Source organism: Mus pahari, chromosome 13 (assembly GCF_900095145.1).
Source record: "Mus pahari chromosome 13, PAHARI_EIJ_v1.1, whole genome shotgun sequence".
Lineage (NCBI taxonomy): Eukaryota > Metazoa > Chordata > Mammalia > Rodentia > Muridae > Mus > Mus pahari.
In genome coordinates this window covers 66,608,070-66,628,375 of record NC_034602.1, presented here as the reverse complement: position 1 = coordinate 66,628,375, position 20,306 = coordinate 66,608,070, and the positions used below count along the sequence as shown (strand labels likewise).

Here is a 20,306-nt window from a genome sequence, read left to right as displayed (position 1 = left end):
AAAAAAAAAAAAAAAGAACTTGAGTTCAATTCCCAGGACCTACAAGTTGTCCTCTGAAATATAGAAAAACCAAATAGCAAGGAGGCAACCACACGGTAGCATATTATTCTTATGTAGTAGTGAGTCACCATGATTTATGCAAGCTAAATTAGCCTTTTCTCTTTTAAATACTTTATTAGAAATATTAGAATGATAATTTCATTTACCTTCTTAAGGAAGGAAATAATTATAAGGGTTCTTTGTTTTCTTTTTGAAGAATTCAGATGGGACTCTTTGAATATCATTAAAATTCTTTGTTGTGATTATGAAAAAAAACAAGGTCAGGTTTATTTAATATACTGCAAAGGGATCAGCATCCAGGCAAAAGCAGATAAACTCCCTGTAGCCAGATAATCATGGTTTTTATTTGTATTTATTTATTTAAGATATATGGGTGTTTTGTCTGCGTGTATGCCTGTGCATTACATGTGTGCCTGGTGTCCAGGGAGCTCAGAAGAGGGTGTGGCATCCCCTGGGACTAAAGTTCCAGCTGGTTGTGAGCCTCCATAGGAGCTCTGAGACGTAAACCCAGGCCCTTTGGAAGAATGCACAGTGCTCTTAGCCATGGAACCAGCCCTGGTAACTATAGCTATAAAGACTGTTTTGTTAGGCGAAAAAGCTATGTTTTCTATGCATGTTGCACGTAAGTGGCTTGTGATAGCTTCTGCAGTTATAGGAAATGACTGACTTGATAGCTGGGTGGTCAGCAGGTTCCTAAAATAATAGATGAGCCTTTAGTTTTATTTCCAAAAGAGCAAATCCGCTGGCTGATCAATCATATCATAAGTAACCTTGATATTATTCAAACAAAAGGCTCCCTTCACTCTCAGGAAGGTCCCTGACTGCGCATTTCTGTCTTCATTCCCTTTCAGACATGAAAAAAAAAAAAAATGTAGTGAGGTCGGGCAGGGGAAAGGGGGGATCAATAGACAGTGTAATCTGCATTGGTCCACAGCATGGAGGTAGGGACATGCATGGCATACATAAGCAAAAGTTGGAGGTGATCTAACAAGAGTGATCAATCAGCACATGGGTGTATCTAGCTATATCTAAAAATGACACAGACAAATGTCATAAAACCAGAAGAAAACAAGTGTCAGAAAATGTATCATCTTTAGCAAAAAAAAACAAAACGAAACAGGAGCAGAGAACATGAGGACAGAGATGGTGAGATGATAAAGAGAAGCCAGACTTGCTGGGTGGAAACGCTTCACTCAGAGAACATGTCTGAAGAGGAAAATTTCTCATAAAGAGGAACACACTTTGGGTGTCTGCCAGTCACTATGCCTGCAGCGGTAAGAGATCACAGCCAAGACTGATTTAAAGCATGTCTTCCCTGCTTAGAGCTTTCACTCATTGATTGGAAACCTTCAATTAGTAACTGATTCTCAGATGCTAACTCTTCAGGGAAGGGGTTTCGAGATGGCTGGTGCCACCTTTACAATAATCAGGTCTGTTTTCTTACGTAGCTCGCGTAAGTAGAAACACCTCGATAAAGATGAGCAGAAGCTGCCATTTTAATGATCTAGGAGAGAATCGTGGTGCTGTTTGGGGGAATATGGATAGTAGTACGAATACTGGTGTCTTCAAGAGTGGTGTAAGGCCTGCATGCAAGGTGACATGGGTTGAGCGTGCCTGTGCTTTGGGATCCTGGTTCTCAGCCTGTTAACTCTGAGAGATAATGAAACCTTGAGAAGTAGGGGATTGGGGACACTGCCCTCAGAAGGGATTAAAGGTGTTCCCTTGGAACTCTGGTTCCTTGGAGAATGGATTGTTTAAGGCTGAGATAGGCTCCTCCCTGCCCTTCGGCTTTGTCTCTCATTACACAATTGTTCTAGCTGGTTCTCTATGCACCCCCAAGGCCCTCACCAAAGGTTGGAGCTTAGACTTGGTTTCCAAAACTGTGAACTAAATAAATCTCCTTTCTTTACAACTTAACCCAGCTGAAACCAGACTAAGCCGCCAGGTGGCTTAAAAAGAACATTGTATCAACTCTAATAAACAGTCAGAAAAAGGGAGAGAAAAAGCCATGTTCCTTGTGTTAGGGTTCGGTTCAATGAGAGTGGATTTCTATCAACTATAGCAAACCATTTTGATGTGGGGGTTCATCATATCCCAAGACTGTGCTTCTGTGTCTTGCAGAAGGGCCACAAAAGCATCCCCTCCCTTTTTATTTTGATATTAGTGGTTAGAACTGTTAAGCACAATGGCAAATTCTAAGTGGCTCCTGGATACTTAATGGCAATTTTAAAGTGGTTCATGGATGGTAGGGTTTGGAAAGAGTCATCCTCCCAGTGGAAGTATGGGCCAGTAAGGAAGTCTGACTCTAATGCTGAACAGCTGAGTTGGAAATTTCATTTTGTCCTGGGGTGGAGAAGAGTTGGGACCATAACACTGCATTCTTTAAACAGAAATGCTGGCTTTGGAGAGAGTAGCTGAATAGTTAAAGGCATTTGCTGCTCATGCAGAGGGCCTGGGTTCTGTTCCCAAGCAACCACATAGGATCTTGTAGCTGTCTGTGACTCCAGTTCCACGGGATCTGATGGCCCCTGCAGGCACAAGACCTGTGCAGAGTGCACCTGTACACATGCAGACAAATACTCAAACATAAAACGAAGATAAATAAGTCACAGAAATGCCTGTCAAGTGGAATCTCAGAATCAGTAAGATCTCCAAGCACTTGACATGAAGATTTGAAATCACAGATTAATCCTTTCCCACAAGCAGAAAGAGCTCAGAATGTGTGACTCATCAGGCAACTGTGGCCTGTCGTGAATGATTGTGATATGGTGAGCAATTTACCACTTAAGAGTGTGAAGGACTTTGCCATAAAAGGGGGTTCCATAAAAGGGGTTCTTAACAGGGGGTCCCATCAGGTTCTGAACTTAACCAGCTCTTTATATAATGCTTCTAAGTTGTTTGTAAATCTTACCACCACAGAAAGGGCTGTCATTGCTAGTGAAAGGTCTTATATGTATATGGCCCTTGGTTTGAGTCCTATGGCACACACACATGCACACATGTGATGTGTGCACACATGCACCCGAAAACACACACACAACAGAAATTAGGTCAATAACACAGAAAACGTAGTTTATTGTGATTATTATTATAGCTTAAATAATAATAGGAAAAGCCTGCTAGAACTTGAGCCAATATTGAGTATAAAGTAGAAGACTTAGGGAAAATAGGACTCATCCGAATTTGTAGTCAGTCAGAGATATTTGGCAATATTCATTGAAGCTAGGCACACATCTGTAATTACAATATTCAAGAAACTGAGGCAGGAGAACTGTGATTTGTGGGCAGCTTGAGAGACATAGTGACTCTTTCTCTAAAATAAAACAAAACTAATCACATGTTTCTTGCTACCAATTTATTTAGGTAGCCTTAGACAATCCAGCTTGCTTCTGTTTTCTTCTCATGAGTTAGAAATAATAATAATAAACAATAATAATATTTCTCTGGGAAGTTTGGCATGAGGATTAAGGACATTATGATTTGAACTGCTTCTCATAGCTTTGCATATATTATTGGATTGTCTCCTCTTTCAGGCAAATTGAATAAAAAAAGTAGCTATGAGCATTCAAGTAAGTTTTTATATAAAGATAAAGGTAATTCATTCTTGAGAGTATTATCTCCACTATATTATTGGGATGTTTTGTTAAACATGGCTTTTTATATAAGGTCAAATGTTGACGTATCTAGTTGAATTAGCTTGGTAGTAAGTTATAGCAAAAAAAAAAAAAAAAATTGACAACCAGAATCTGAAAAGAAATTGGATAGAAATAATTAATTTGAAAAAGAAACATAATATAATAACATTAATGTATATTCAAAACTTTATTCTTAGGTGTGCCAATATCACCTCAAAGATTGCAGCCAGAACAAGAACTACAATTGTGGAATGAGGTAAGTTATTCTTGCAAAAAGTAGGGGAAACGTCCATCTTCTTTAAAATTATTACGATAAAGTGAAATGTTGTCATTGAACTTTGGAGGAAACTGATTTTATCAACATTGTGGTATCATAATAGTTAAGAGTGTTTTATTAAAATAAAAAGTAAAAACACACTTATAAGTCTAGCACTTAGGAAGCTGAGGCAGGAGGATTCCTGTAAGTTTGAGACTAAACTGAGTTACATAATGAGTTTAAGGTCAGCCTGATATATAGATATATGATTTATATATTCATAGATGTATGAATCTATATGTTCCAAAATCCTATCTCAGGAAACACTAAAAGAGAAAAGGAAAAATAAAAAGAAACAAAACAGTAAGTGGTAAAAATTAAAAGGCAGAAACAAACTTTAGAATGGGGTAATTATAATAAATGTGAACATGCTAAAATATACCACTTAAAGACATAGATTCTCATTTGAATTTGTGTTCTAGCTGTTAATGATTCAGGAATAATTACCTATTAAGACTCACACCTAAGAACTGAAGGTGCAACTTGTGGACAAATGCTTGCTTGCCTAGCATTTGTGAGGCCTTAGTTGAATCTCAAGGTACCCCTTCCACTATGCACGCACACACACACACAAAGAACCACACACATCATGGGTAGTGGTTGAGATATGGAAGAATGGAAATGATATATAAAGCAAATATGAACTGAAAGAAAACTGGCGTGGTAGTCCTAATAGCTAATAAAATAAAATTCAGAAATGCAAGCTATGAAAACTGACATTCAACCATTTACATACATATAAAAGATGGACAAGAAGGTGTAGCCATCATTATTAATGCATACCAATGAGTTAGCCTCAAATTCTACCAGTCTAACAAGTGGTAGGAAATCGTGGGGGAAAATACGCATGAAAGAACCAGAACATGTTAGGTTAGAAAGTAAGGTTTTGTACATTAGAAAAGATCTAGTAGAGTCTTCCAGTTATAATGCAATACAATAAGAAAATAGCAAATGCATGACTTATGCATCCCATTTGTTTGGGAGATAAGTACCACTTATGACAAATAACTCTAACACACACAGGAAATTAGAATTTAATGATAAAAACATTATAAATCAAAATTTGTAGGCTATAGCTAAGACTGCAGAGAACATTATACTTCATTATAAAAGCTCAGAAGTATAAGCTGCGTGCAAGGCTACCTGTGCCCCAGAAGGTAACCTACACCTACGCACATGCCAGCAGCACTGGAAGAGTGCATGCGTGTGGGAGGGAAAAGTGTTGGGAGGTGGGGGATGGGAGGGAATGCAGTAGCTTTGATCACGTATGTGTGTGTGTGTATACATACATACATAGATATAATTGTTAGTTCTTAAAATGCCCTAAAGTAAAATTTTCTTTCTTGTGTCATCATCCAAAGCTTACCTAGCTAAGTACCTTCTCTGCTTTTCCTGTCTTCCTGAAAGTTTTGTTAATCTTCCATTTCAAGGGTAATCAAATACTTTAACAAAATTCATTTGAGATTAGCAACAACCTTTTCCTCAGGTTCACTGTGATAGTGAAGAATTGCATTAAGTTTCTTGCTGTTGCAGTGTTAGAACTGATACAAGAGTTCACAAGATATTTGTCTGTAGTTCCAATATATAAGAATCAGTAATGTTTCTTTTCACTAGAAGAAAGTAACATAACAATATAGTTTAAAACATAATTGGCTTTCTGAATCCACGAGTTAGCTGTATGTCTGCAGATTCAACCAACCAAAGCTATACAGACTCTTTCAGTTGTTATTTCCCAAACAGTATAGTGTAATGACTATTTACGTAATGTTCACATTATATTAAGTATTACAAATAGTTTAGATATATTATTATTTATATCATATAAATTGGCTTATACTCAAGTATAAGTATACACTGCGTTATATGAGGAACATGAGCACCTATAGATTTTAGGATTCTCAGGGGTGCTGGAACTCATCCCTACAGATACTGAGAGACAATTGTGTATCATCCACAATGAGTATAAAAGGCAATAAATAGTAAAAATACACAGTATATAAATGAAGGAAAAAGTAAATGTTATTATTTTTAATAACATTTAATAACATAAAAGTAAATGTTATTATTTTTTATACTCCAGATTTTATTCTCCCACCCCATACCCTCCTGACTGTTCCACATCCCACACCTCCTCCCCGTACCCTTGTCTCCACAAGGATGTCCCCACCCCACCACCACCTGACCTCTAAACTTCCTGGGGCCTTCAGTCTCTTGAGGGTTAGATGCATCTTCTCTGACTCAACCCAGACCTGGCAGTCCTCTGCTATATGTGTGTTGGGGACCACATATCAGCTAGTGTATGCTGCATGTTTGGCCAATGTATGGGGTGAGGGATGTTGCTTTTAGGAATGTCTGTCGTGTGTGTGTGTGTGTGTGTGTGTGTGTGTGTGTGTGTGTGTGTGTGNGAGAGAGAGAGAGAGAGAGAGAGAGAGAGAGAGAGAGAGAGAGAGTCTCTCACTGGGATCTGGGGTTCACAAACAAGACTTGACTGGATGATTGGTGAGCCCATGACACCTCTCATCTCTGCTTCCGCAATACTGATTTCAAACATGGTGGCTTTTTATGTGAGTGTTGAGATCCAGCTCGTGGCCTCAGCCTTGAGTGGCAAGCGCTTTGCCTACAGGACTCAGAATAATTCATCTGATATGATAAAAGTACCAAATCTTCCTCAAATTAATCAAGCCAAAGCTCAAATTAATCAAACAGCATGTTTTTATTTAGAATAATTCCACTTTATATTATTATTTATATCATATAAATTTAACCTAACACTGTTGTGAGAAACTAAATCTCTAAATTTATTAAGATGTCCTCTAAATCCAGAGGACGTCTTAAATACAAGGAGCTTAAAGAAGAGAACTATCTGTTCCTGCTTATGAAGACCATAAAACTGTAGTAGTTTATAGTTTGAAAATTCAGATAATGACCCAAAAATAAAGGCATGAAGTGATGGAATAAAACTTAGAGCATGGATAATCCCGCCTCTGATAGTCGCCAGCCCAGGTAGCTCCAGACTGCAACTCTCTGTGCAGCTCTGCTTGCTGTGCCCGCCCTGCAGGCACTGGCTTCCCAGAACCGCGGCTGCCACCACCACCACCACCACTACCACGGAGAGCATCACTCAAATGTTGGAGGAAGGGAAGTGGTTGGAAATTACTCCCTCAGCATGGCTGATGGGCAACCTATTCTACACTGTCTCCCAGCCTCCCCAGACAGATGAAGCCCCAGGCAGTCATGGTGACATTCCCTTACCAGATTCCTTCTCATCTCAGTTTCCCTTCTCCATGCCTTTGTTGATGCTTTGAGGTTCACAACTAAAACAAACACCCTGCACTGTAGCCTCTTCAGTTTCCCCCTCTTCCTTTTCGGTTTGCTTATTTATTTATTTATTTATTTATTATTTATTGCAGCACTGGGGATTCAACCACTCCCCCCCCCCCGCCTCCAGTATTAGACATGCTAGTCACATGTTCTACTCCTGAGTTTGAGCCCCAGCTGCATCATTTTCTAAAAGTCTGTTTCGGGGGGGTGGAGGGAGAGCCAGCCCAGAGGCAGAATGGACACACACATAAACAACACTGTGAGGCAAAAAAGGAAAAGAACAGGCCGAAACCAACTCACTGAACCAAGAGACGTGAAACCCACACTGTATACAAAGGCAATATAAGGGGAATTAAAGACCCAAATATAAAAGGTAAATCATAGTGGACTCAGAGGGATGTACCTTCCTGAGTGAAGATCAGGGGAAAACATCTCAAACAGAACTTCAAGTGCTCCAGCACCCCCTCTCCTGGGAAGACAGCCCCAGGAGGTTTTTCACAGGCAGAGGACTGAACACCATGTGAGGAGACTGGCAGCAGTGGCCCTCTTCATAGTAAAAAGGATCCAGCCATCTCTCCATCCCTGGGAGGTAGATAGGCAAAACGTTGCCATATACAGTCTAGAAGGCTGTAGAAGCTACACATTAGATGCACACTTAGCAGCATGGATAAATCTCTATGTAGCATAATAAGTGAGAAATGAAGGAAAAGTCTTAAGGGAGTCCCGTGCATGCAGTCAGAACAGATTTTACAAGAACATACACAAATAAAAGACACACATCAAATACATTAGAAGACAACGTAGAGTTGTCTAGGAGAGGATGGTGTGAGGATAGTAAGTGGAAATATTACAAACAAGGCTAAAGATGCCTCAAGTTGAGAATACTCTTTGTGTCTAGGTCATCCCCCCAACCCCGGCCCCCAAACTAAATACATAAGGAAAAAAAAACCCCTGCATAGATGGTAAGTACCAGATCCCAAACATTCTTTAACAGTGCAGATACTCATGAGGTCTATGAGAAAGGTCTCTACTTCAGCAGATCACCAAAGAACATGGGGGAAAACAAAAGGCAGGTGACTAGTTGGAATAGCTCATACTAATGTGCAACATAGAAAATATTTTAGCTTGAAATGATCTTTCTGTGAAGAACTTTGAAAAATAGTTTAGATCACAATGCTAGGAATGAGTCTTGACAACATTGTCCTCCTTTTATAGGAAACAATATTTCAAGAAATTAACCTGCTGGCTAAGTGTGGTCGCATATATTAGAGTGTCAATATTCAAGAGGCAATTTCAAAGCTAGCCTGGGCTACATAGCACAGCTCTGTATTGCTCCCTGCAAACAAAACAAAACCCTAACAAGTGAACAGTAGACGACCTCCTAAGCACACAAAAGGCAGAGTTTCTTTTTTCCCTGCTGGAGGGTTTTACTTTACAGAGTGGTCCAGACACTGGACGCATGTGATTTCCCAGTCATGCGCAGAGGCCTGTTCACTTCAAACAGATTCACCAACGGACCATGCAGAGGTCTGAAAGGCCATTAGAAATCACTGGAGCCCTCAACTGAGGAAAGCTGGCAAGTGTTTATAGAAAGAGTGAGGGAGTGAATGGGGCTGCTGTCCCCTTCCCAATGAATGAGAACAAAGACAAGAAGCTTGACAACATCTCCTAATTGGGTTAGTGAAATCTCAGATGTTTTTATTGAAGCAGCTTAAGGCATTGATCAGTCAGCAGAGCTCCCTGTTCTTGGGCACCGGGCACCTCACATATATGGGCAGCTTGGTTTGTAGGAAGGAGAGTCACTGTGAAAACATTGACCTCCTTTGATAGGAAAAGATGTTTAAAGAAGTTAACGGGCTAGCCAAGCGTGGTAGCATGCAGTTTGCAGTACCAGTATTACCCAGCAGTGCCCTTGTGTGTGCCGTGGCTTCAGGTCTCTCTGTTCCATGGCAGAAGCCATTTCCTCCCAGCCTACCAAAGCAAAGACTTAGAGATGATGGTGTTCTCTACCAGTCAGTGTTCATGACTTCAGAGAGCATCGCCTTGTCATCTCACCCTCAGTTAACTTCTCTTGTTACATTGTTTTACTTTCCAAAAAGCCCATTTACTTAAGGTTGGTTCTGGTCAAGTGTAATACAATGTAACATGTAACTTAGGACTCAAAAAGTTTCTCTGCCCTTCCTTATTCCCCCTCTGTGTGTGTGTATGTGTGTGTGTGTGTGTGTGTGTGTGTGTGTGTGTGTGTAAGTAGGAGCAGGTACATGACACACAGAATTTTCTAAACATTTCTCACATACTGGGGGATATGCAGAGATGGCGGGTCCCATGGGCTGTAGGGGACAGACATGAGGTCATGCTTTTCTGCACTAGCTCATGTCCTTGATGTTCTCTAAGCTAAAGAACTGTATATTTCGGGATGTTCTCAACTTGGGAGCAACAAGGAGCTTAAGAAGTTACAGTTGTCTCACATAACTCCTCCTCTCAGTCTGGTGTGAGAATACGACTTCAACTAAGTAGACCAATAAAGAATTCTAACACTGGAAGAGGCTCTGTAATGCTATGCCACCAAGAGGATTTGGTCAAAACTGCTCTGGACACGCACGCATCACTATATATATTTTTTTCTGGTCCCATTTTGAAAGGTCACCAAAGAAGTATATGCCATGACACTGCAGTCACACAGCCTAGGCCTTCACTTTCCGGCCTAGCCTTTTATGAGCACTAGAAATCTTTGCTTGTATTTTATTGTTTGTTTATGACAGTCTCACTACATAGTCCAGGCTGGTCTAGAACTTGTGATCCTCCTGCCTCAGCCTCTCAAGGGCTGGGATGATAGGCCTGTGCCGCTGAGTCCAGCTGATGAGTCCTACAGTGTAGTCCTACAGTCTACCATTTTCTCTTTAGGATAAAGGCTGAGAACAGCTACCTGCCAAGCATAGTTAAGTAAGCGTTCATTAGGAGATGAAGATCTATGCTTATGCTGTCCTAAGATTTTTTCCTTCAAGCTGGGTGTCATTCAGTTATCAGGTTAAGAGGTTAAGTGAGGTGACATTAGAGTCATGTCTGATGAGTAAGTGTACAGCAACCAATGGCACTCCCATATTTTAAGGCCATTTGGGGTGGGGGTCATGTTCACTGGCTGGATGAGTTCAAAACGCTTACCTTTACACCAGTGTCTGAGGAAATCTTCACACACCCTGATTGTCTTTGCCAGCTATTACTGGGGACATATATTTCAATGGCTGGGGTGGGGGGAGCGAGTCTTGGACAAATCGCAAGCCTAAGACTTCCTTCTCTTCCTTTGGTCTTTCACTTCCCTCCCTCCTTCCTTCTCCCTTTCCTTCTTCTCTTTCACCCTTTCCTTTCTACAGGATTTCAGCCTGGAATCTACTATGTAGTCCAACCTGGCATCTAACTTAGAGCAATCCCCTGCCTCAAAGATGGGACAACGGGCATCTACAAGCATGCCCAGCACCCAGGACTTTCTTATAAGGTTCTAGAGTCTGCTCTTCTCTGAACTTAGGGTTCAAGGCTGCCATGACTCTTTGACTGCTATCTGTATGGAATGCCTCTGTAAAGTCTATTTTTCCGGTTTGGGCTCTTTTTCTCTTTCTAGGATGTAACTGATATTTTTGTTTTCTACAGATTCATGAAGCTTGTGCGTCCTTTCTGTCCATTGACTCCAGGCCTCAGGTAATTCCATCTGGAGGGGTTTCATGACAATGTAGGCATTTCTTGGTGCATAAAAATCTCCATTTCTCCCTTTGAACTTTTCTTGAACTCACTAAGACTTGTCACATATTAGACGCTACTGCATTATCTCCATGTAATGTTTATGTGAGTTCCAAGATCCAAACTCTGGTCAGTGCTATAGGCCTGGGCTATAGAAGGCTAGCTTTTCCATCTTTAAGTAAAATAAATTTAGTTTTGGAAACTGTGGACTATTAAAACGCTAATTTTTAAGATCAAATTTTGTTTTAAAAATACAATGCCCAATAACTGTGTGTTTTTGCACCAGAACCAAGTTTTCTGGACCGGCTCAGGCAGTGGCCCTGGGTCTTCACAGAGCAGAAGCAGACCCCACATGAGTATAGCAGACCAGTATGCTGGCAGATGAGACAAAAGGCTGAACTGTGTGTTCCCAGTTTCCTGTTTCCAGGATAGCGAGGAGGCAGTTCACTTCTCTTCCAACAGGAGGGGGGAGGACTGAGGGCTAGCATTGCGCTTCCACAGGGGGAAATGGGGAGGACTGAGGGCTAGCATTGCTCTTCCACAGGGGAAAATGGGGAGGACTGAGGGCTAGCATTGCTTCTGCACAGGGGGAAATGGGAGGACTGAGGGCTAGCATTGTTCCTGCACAGGGGGAAATGGGGAGGACTGAGGGCTAGCATTGCTCCTGCACAGGGGGAAATGGGCTCTTCCACGGGGGGAAATGGGGAGGACTGAGGGCTAGCATTGCTTCTGCACAGGGGGAAATGGGGAAGACTGAGGGCTAGCATTGTTCCTGCACAGGGGGAAATGGGGAGGACTGAGGGCTAGCATTGCTCCTTCACAGGGGGAAATGGGGAACAGGAAAGATGGTGTCATCATTATTCACCGATGCTTCCACCTGCAGCTCTGAGAGCAAGGACCCAGAGTTCACCTTACTGACTTTACTTTCTTAGTCAGCTCTGCCAGGAACCTGGAGAGAAACTTATGTGTCTCAAACACACCCTCTGGCCAAGGCCAATTGACTTTTCCTATGGTCCTCCTGATGGGATCAGAGTGGGAGAAGCACAGGAGTAGCCCTGTGTTAATGGCCTTTCCTAGCTGTAGAGGTTCCCCTGCCAGAAGTTAGAGGCATTTGCTTGGGCTTAGGGAGAGGGGAGAGAAGCAAGATCTTTTTTGAACAGTATTTCAAATCCATTCTTTAAACCCCAATTTCTGCTGTAGTTACTTTCTCATTGCTGTGATAACAACATCCCAAGGAAAGCAACTTGAGTGTGGAAAGGTTTACGTTTGACTCACCATTCGGGGAATACAGCCTCATCGTGGCAAGGGATGTGATACAGGAGCAGGAGGCTGGCTGGTCACATTGCATCAGCACACAGGAAGCAGATAATGACAGGAAGTGAATCCAGGCTACAAAGCCTCATGGCCCACCTACAGGGACCCTCTTCCTCCAATAAAAACTCCACTGCCTAAAGGCTCCACAGACTCCCCAAAAAGTGCCACAAACTCAGAACCAAGTGTTTAGACACATGAGTCTCTTCAGGACATACTCAAACCACAAGAAACACCTTCAGGTGTGTGTCATGGGGGTATTAGCAAGTAAGCCTTTGTGTTGAACTTAAAATTCAGGAACAGCTTCAGAACCATTTTTATATCCACAATGCCCACTGTATACCTTTTTTAAAAACTTACTTAAATTCTATCAACATAAACTAACTTTAAAACTATTCTTTTTCTACTTACGGTATTTGTGTGGTACCTGCATATATATGTGTGTGTGCATGTATCTGGGACAGGAAAGGAACAAACTGTACATGTGTGCCCATGCATGTGAAGGCTCAATACTAATGTCAGGGATCATCTTCCATCACTCTCCTGCCTTATTTGCTGGGGCAGGATTCTCAATCAAACACAGATCTTGCCTATGTGGCCAGACTTGCTAGCCAGCTTGCTCTGGGGATTCCCTGTCTCCACCTTATGAGGTTGGAATGGGGCTGACACACTCACCTAACATTTATGTGAGTTGCAAGATCCAAACTCTGGTCCCCACATTTCAGCAACAAGCCCTTTAAATGCTGGGTCAGCTCCCGAGCCCCACAAATTAACTCTTTGTTGGACCTCATTTCTGTGTGCCTTTTTAAAAGGAGCCTGGCATATATATGTACTATTTCTGTCTTTCACATGTAAAAGTATATTTCAATATATTATGAGACTTTAAATATCACTGTTTATAAACTAATATTTTATTAATTGCACAATTATCAGGTAGTGCTTCAGATACTTTTGTCAAATAAAAAATAAAAATCTTTACGGTCCATTAATATGGGATAAATTATTACCTATCTCATATATCTTTAAAGAATTGTTGAAACTAATGGCTTCTTATAAAGAAAAGTTAGGAAAATGCATTTATTTTGAAATGTTCCCAGTCAAAGGTGAGTGTTATTGCCAAACCTCATTCAGCCGGGTCAGTTTCCTAAGGTGAAACAACCTACATATATAAATATAGTCCTCTTCAATTGAGATGCGTCTTTGACATGGAACATAGCCAAATACCTTTTTGTTGTGGTTGTTACTTTGGACTTCGCTGCATTTCTATATGGGCTATTTGGAAAAAAAAAAAAAAACAAAACAAAAAAAACCCTTAGGGGTTTTTATTACCAGGTTATCATAGATCTACCTGAAAGGGACAATTAGGGAAGGACTTACCAGACCCAGTACTTTATTCAGCTCCTCATAGCTGCAGGCTGGGCCTCAGTGGTAGAGCACTAAACCAGCAAGTACATATGAGATACCCCAGGATCATGAAACCACTGAGAAATAGTCAACTATACATCAACGGACATTGATGAGCCCTCCAAAGCATATTCATAGGTAGAAGGCCTAGCTTCCAGGCCATGCTCTGTCAACTACAACCTCTTAAGGTGCTGGGGAAGTCACCATCTTGTAGGACCTCACTTCCTCCATACAGAAGATCAGCATGGAAACTGTGTACAGGAAAGTATTTTGTAACGCGTTGAAACGCCATGTATACATGGTTCATTTTGTACTATCAATATATATCCCAACAAGTGGCCTGGAAGACAAACAGATGGGAGGGAGGAGACAAAAACCAGACCTCTGTGGCAGAAGAATGTGAGGGGCGCTGCACAGTAGCCCCAACTTTGTTTCTCACCTCAGCCATCCGCAGTGGGTGCGGAGCGATCTTCTCTTACAGCTTCTAAATTGAGAGTAACTGCAGTGGTGAATTAAACCAAAGGGCTTGTCCTGCCCTTAATCCGTTCAGGAACTTCCTGCAGTGACGTCACCCTTGATTTCTGGCTAAAGAAACTAAAGTTTCGAGAGATTAAGTAACCAGCGTGGAAACGGAGTAGCCATGGGATACACACTGCTGATCTCAGACTGATCACCTTCTCAGCCCATGCTTTAACACTATTTACATTGCCTCTCTGTGCCCCGGCTTCTCACAACTTCAGAAATGAACTTATTAAGGAACCAATGGCTCACAGCAGACTCTGCTAGGTTCTGTGCAAAGCCGGGTTTGCCCTTGCTTGTCCATTTGGGCCACTCCCTACCACGCCCATCTGACTGCCAACCACAGGATTCCTGCCCTAATTCTGCCCTCTGATGCTCTGACAAACCTGATCCTGGGGTGTGCAGTCAGCAGCCTGGAAAGGGTGGAACTCAAGACTAGCACCACACGCGGGCTTCTTGTCCTTCAGTCCCCATTGTTTGAGAGCAATTGCAGGATTTTCAAATTAGCCGGTAATGAGTAATGTTCAGCGAAGCTCACAGCTTTGGCATGCACATGCATTTCCCTACAAGCCAGGAGGCTAATCCCTAGCTGGCACTGCCCAGGTTGTCTTAGTCATAGTGTCATAGTCACTGCCCATGGTGTCTCTGTGAGTGTTGAGAACTGTGTAAGTGGGCCACAGTGCAACCTCAACTGCTGCATATATGCTGCGGAGAAAGATTTGTTTGTTTGTTTTATGTGTGCTCAAGTTTGTGTGTGTGCACACATATGTGTATGTGTGTGTGTGTGTGTTTCTGTGTGTGTGTGTTTCTGTGTGTGTGTGTGTGCCCATGTACACCCAAGCAGACACCAGAGGAAGACATCAGGCATCTTCCTCCATTGCCCTCTACCTTGTTTTCTGAGACGAGAACCCCACAGAACCCAGAGTTTATCACTGTGTCTAGACTGACCAGCCAGCCATCCCCTAGGATCTACCTGTCTCATGCCCAGTGCTGGAGTGACATACACACCGTAGCTATGCAAGACTTTTATGTAGGGGCTGGGGATTTGAACTCAAGTTCTCTTGCTATCTCAGCCAACTTTGTCACCTGCCCAGCCATCACCCCAGCCCGAGGATGTTTTAGATTGTTCTGAGAGCAATCAAGAGGACTCCTGCAGCGTTTCACGGAACTGCAGCAAGGCTCCTTTGCAGTGCTGATAGGCTATCCCTGTGCGTCCAGCATCTGGAATCTCAGCCGCTGTGCAGATATAGCGCAAACTGAAGCATAGCCCATGTGTTCTCTTGTCTGCCTTAGGCATCTGTTGAACTAAGGGAGCTTTGCCGTGTAGTGATGGAGATTTCCCAGAAGCCTCAGGTAAGGCTCTGCCTAAGTCCTGTAGGCAGTCCACCAACCAAATGACTTGAAGTTCCTCCTCCTTGAAATGTGCATGATTTAGGAAGGCTGTCAGCAGGAGCTACAGGACACACTGGGAATAAGAAGCAGCTACTTCAGTTTCTCTGTTAGGATAGTATTGGTAGAGTTCTTATTCAGCTAACTGGGAAATCACATGTCTCCTGCAAGCATGAAATGTGATCTGATAGAGGAAATTTATCATCATCATGTTTTAATTTTTCTCACACATATGTATAATTGGGGACAAGAATGAAATCAAGTTGCTCCATTTTTTATGGTCTGCACTTAGGACATGATATTTTGTTGCAGCATAGGACATAGAATAGACAACTATAGCTGGGGAGAGCACTTGGCTGGTATGTGTAAGACCTGAGCCTTCATCTTGGCACTGGGAAAAACAACCAAACAAATGAACTAACAAGCAGACAAGCCAACCAGGAGGGAGGACAAACTGGCCAACCGCACTGTCAGTGTTAGTTGGAAAGTTCTGTTTGTGTCTGTGCCCTGGTCTCTGACTGGAATTATTTGATTCTTCTGGGAGAATGGTTTGTCCTAGCTGAAGACTGGGTGGGCGTGGGAGAGATCACATGCCATTAGACTAAAGGTTCTAGCCTGTGCCTTGGTTGAACGAACTTTAGAACTACCTTACTAAAGGTGAAGCCTTAAGTTCCAAATGATGTTATTTCATCAGCATCTCAAACATTTCCTATGATTGCTGGTACACTCCAGCTTCCACAGAGAGTAACCCAAGAAGGACACTTGGATAGTTTGAAGGCAAATTATTCTTTCTAGTGATGATGTTCCCCGAGATGTAATTTTCTCTAATTAAGGTAAAACAAATAAGAGTAAAATCTATCCATCATCTTTCTTTGGTGCTAAGAGCCAATGACATATATATATATATATATATATATATATATATATATACATACATATATATATGTATATATGACTCCTAAAAGCCACAGACTTATGGCAGAAGAAAATAACTCATGGCCTTATTTAGTGATAACAATTAAAAATATTTTACTGTTTACTCTGGATACTCCATTGTGTGACTGTATTGTAACTTCCTGTCCCACCACTATTACACATTGATAATCCTTCCAATTATTTTTTAATTAATAAATTTGTAGAAAATTTTTAATCAGTCTTCCATTCTTAAGCTATTTTAATTTTTAATCAGTCTTCATGCTTAAGCAATTTTAGTCCTATATTTGAAATATAACATATGTGTTATGTTTTACCTTTTTACATATTCATAATGTATTGTGAATTTCAAACTATGTAACATAAAGTTTTATAATGTATAATGATATATATCTCTCCAATAGGAACAAAGTGAGAAAGATAATACTAAGAGGGTAAGGTGATTTTCCTAAATATATATACACTAGCTAGAATAAAGAAAACCATAGATCTTTTATTAATAACTCATTTTCTGTTTTAATAGTTCTTATTTCATTATTCAAAGACGCAGAAGTTGGGAAATTCAAATGTTGTGGTAAGTAGTCATAAGTATGTGTCTAAGAGAAAACTTATTTTTAAAAATGATTTATCTAGCATACGATAAGACCAAAACTCATATATTTTACTCTATAAATTATGTCTGGGTCTGATGGTGTAGCCCAGTGTTTCATTCTTCAGTACCTCAGGGAAGGAAATAAGTTTATATGTGACCTGAAAGGAAATGAAAATTAATATTTATTATATACTTACTTTACATGTCAGTAACTATATGTGCCTTATATTCACTCACTCACAATTATTTATGAACTAGTATGTGTCAAACACAACTCTAAATGCTCAAAATATGGCAATAAATAAGTAAAAAATGTGTAAAAAAAAAATCCGTCCTTCAATTTGTATTCAATGACAAAATAAGTCTAAGAACAAATGAATAAGTAAAGCACATTATTTAGGGCGATATTCATACAAGAGAAAATTAGTCTCATCTGGCAATTATTTCAAAAGACAAGTATCTGTGTGAACTGGAAATATCACCTTCTACCCTTGTTTATTATCATGAGGCAGATGTTCATTGTGAGAGCTTCTATCAGAGTGATGAGAAATGCGTAGCCCGGTTTTAATTCACATCAAACTCATGTGGCCTCTTTCAGTGGTAGCTTTTGGTTTGTTTGGTTTTGGTTTTCTTTTCTTTTTTCCCTTTTCTTTTCTTTTCTTTTTTTTTCTTTTTTTTTTTTCATTTTATTCACTTTACATCCCAATTGCTGCCCCCATCACTCCTTCCCACAATCCCTCTCCCAGCCCCTTCCTCTTCTCCTCTGAGATGGTGAAGTGCCCCCCCATCCCTCCACCCTGGTACATCAAGTCTGTGTGGGGGCTAGGCGTACCCTCTTCCACTGAGGCCAGCCAGCTAGAAGAACATATATATCCCACAGATAGGCAACAGCTGTTAGGATACCCTCCCAACTGCCCCCCTTGCCCCCCGACCCCCAACCCCATCCTCTGCTCCACTTGTTCAGGACTCACATTAAGTAAGACCAAGCTGCACAGCTGCCACATATGTGTGTATATAGGGGATGGAGGGGAGAGCTAGGTTTAACCCTTGTGTGCTCTTTGGTTGGTAGTTCAGTCTCTGGGAGCCCCAAGGGACCAGGTTAGTTGACTCTGTTGGTCTTCCTGTGGAGGTCCTAGCCTCCTAGTGACCACATTCCTTCCCCCTATTCTTCCATAAGAGTCCCCAAGCTCCATCTACTGTTTGGCTGTGGGTGTCTGCATCTGTCTGAGTTAGCTGCTGGGTGGAGCCTCTCAGAGGACAACATGCTCCTGTCTGAAAACATAACAGAGTCTCATTGCTAGTGTCAGGGATTGGTGGTTGCCCATGGCATGGACGTCAGGTTGGGCCAGTTATTGTTTGGCCATTCCCTCAGTCTCTGCTCCATTTCCCATCCCTGTATTACTTGTAGACAGGATAAATTTGGGGTTGAGAATTTGTGGGTGAGTTGGTGTCTCTATCGCTCCACTGGAGTTCTTGCCTGGCTACAGGAGGTGACCTCTTCAGGTTCCATATCCCCACTTCTATGAGTCTCAGCTAAGGTCACCTCTATTAATTCTTGGGGCCTCCCTTATCCCAGGTCCCTGTCTCACCCTGGAGATGCCCCTCACCTCCCCATCCCTGTCACTTGCAGATTTCCATCCATTCTCATGGACATCTGGCCATCCTTCCTGTCCCTTCCCACACCCGATCCTGAACACACACCCCCATCCCTTCTCCCACCCAGATCACTCCCTCTATTTTCATCCTATAACCATTTTGTTACCCCCTCTATCCTTGCTTGGACCTTCGTTCTTGTTTAGCTTCTTTGGGTCTGTTGAGTGTAGCATGGTTATTCTGTATTTTATAGCTAATACCCACTTATAAGTGAACACATACTATGCATGTCATTTCTTTGCGTGGACTTAAAACATACAAACTGGCTAGGGCTGAGATGTAGAAGCAGACCCCGGGTTTGATCTTCTGCACTGGGAAAAAATTAATAAATATAGAAACTATTTGACCATATTATTCCTTTTAAGCTTGGGATCTATGACTAGGTGCAGTTTAGAGAATGAAAGGGGAAATGTGTTTTAAAACATGTTATGTGGAAAGGTAAATGAAAATTTAAACTCCACTCTAAGTGTATGCCTCATGGGACAATCTTACATACGAACAGATGGAAGTTTTAAGCGAGATTAGCTACATACCAAACACAAGTTGTATTCATGAACAGATAGATAACCATTATCTAGGGCTAAAAGTCACCCATCTGTTAAATGAATTTAATATTAGCTAAGAGGCTCAACTCAACCTAGACCTTAAGAGAGTGCCACTCTGTCAGGTGGCTGTGTCTCAGGTGTGCGTTCATTTTCTCCTGCGTGACATCTCATTTTTAGAAAGTACGTCTTCGTTACCTTTTCCCCTACTAGAGCACATTGTCATCTTTGTGTCCCCTGTTGTCTTGCTCCTGTTCCATTTTAAATATTTAATTTATGAAGGCGATTTCCAGGTATGTGTGCTAGTCGCATCCAGATAACAATGTTTGTAAGGGAAAACTGATACTTGCAAGTGGCCTTGGTCTGGACTGGATTATTTTGATTAAGTGTAGACATGGACAGATGGCTTTTTGCCTCCTAGAGAGGTGACCTGGGGCTGCACCTGTTGCAGTTGTAACAGATCCAAGGCCTTCAGCAAAGTTGCTTCTCCAAATAATGGGCCACTGCTTAGTGTAACACTAGCCATCTGCCCCACCCCTTGATTTATTCACTACTGTTCTTTAAAGGGCTCTCAATGGGCTGTCTTAGATAAGACCTTTCATTTCCTTTTCTTGTCCTTTGACCTGGGGTGAGAATAGTGGGTAGAAACAGACAGACAGACAGACAGACAGACAGACAGACAGACAGGAAGCCGTCTTAATGCCCAATGCTGAGGAGCCCCTGTGCTCATCGTGTGTGTTCATGTCCTCCCAGTCCTCTGTTGTGCATCCGTTGCTGCAGCTCGTTCCTCAACTGCATGAGAGAAGAATGAAGAGATTCAGAGTGAGTGTATGTAATACCAACTGCATGCTGGCTTTGCCACTCTGCGGCTGCCCCTTCAGCTAACCGCAGCTGTGGTC

At 41.7% G+C, this 20,306-nt stretch overlaps 1 protein-coding gene across 2 annotated transcripts in view; it reads left to right on the top strand.

Annotated features, from left to right (window-relative positions):
* Positions 1 to 20,306, top strand: part of Nmu (neuromedin U) — a 29,127-nt gene that overhangs the window by 1,608 nt on the left and 7,213 nt on the right. For both annotated transcript variants that reach the window (XM_021211236.1, XM_021211237.1), the window contains exons 2-7: positions 3,893 to 3,951; positions 10,978 to 11,025; positions 15,592 to 15,651; positions 17,025 to 17,054; positions 17,144 to 17,194; positions 20,161 to 20,229. In XM_021211236.1, the coding sequence (XP_021066895.1) occupies positions 3,893 to 3,951; positions 10,978 to 11,025; positions 15,592 to 15,651; positions 17,025 to 17,054; positions 17,144 to 17,194; positions 20,161 to 20,229 (317 nt within the window). The remainder of the gene's footprint in view (positions 1 to 3,892; positions 3,952 to 10,977; positions 11,026 to 15,591; positions 15,652 to 17,024; positions 17,055 to 17,143; positions 17,195 to 20,160; positions 20,230 to 20,306) is intronic.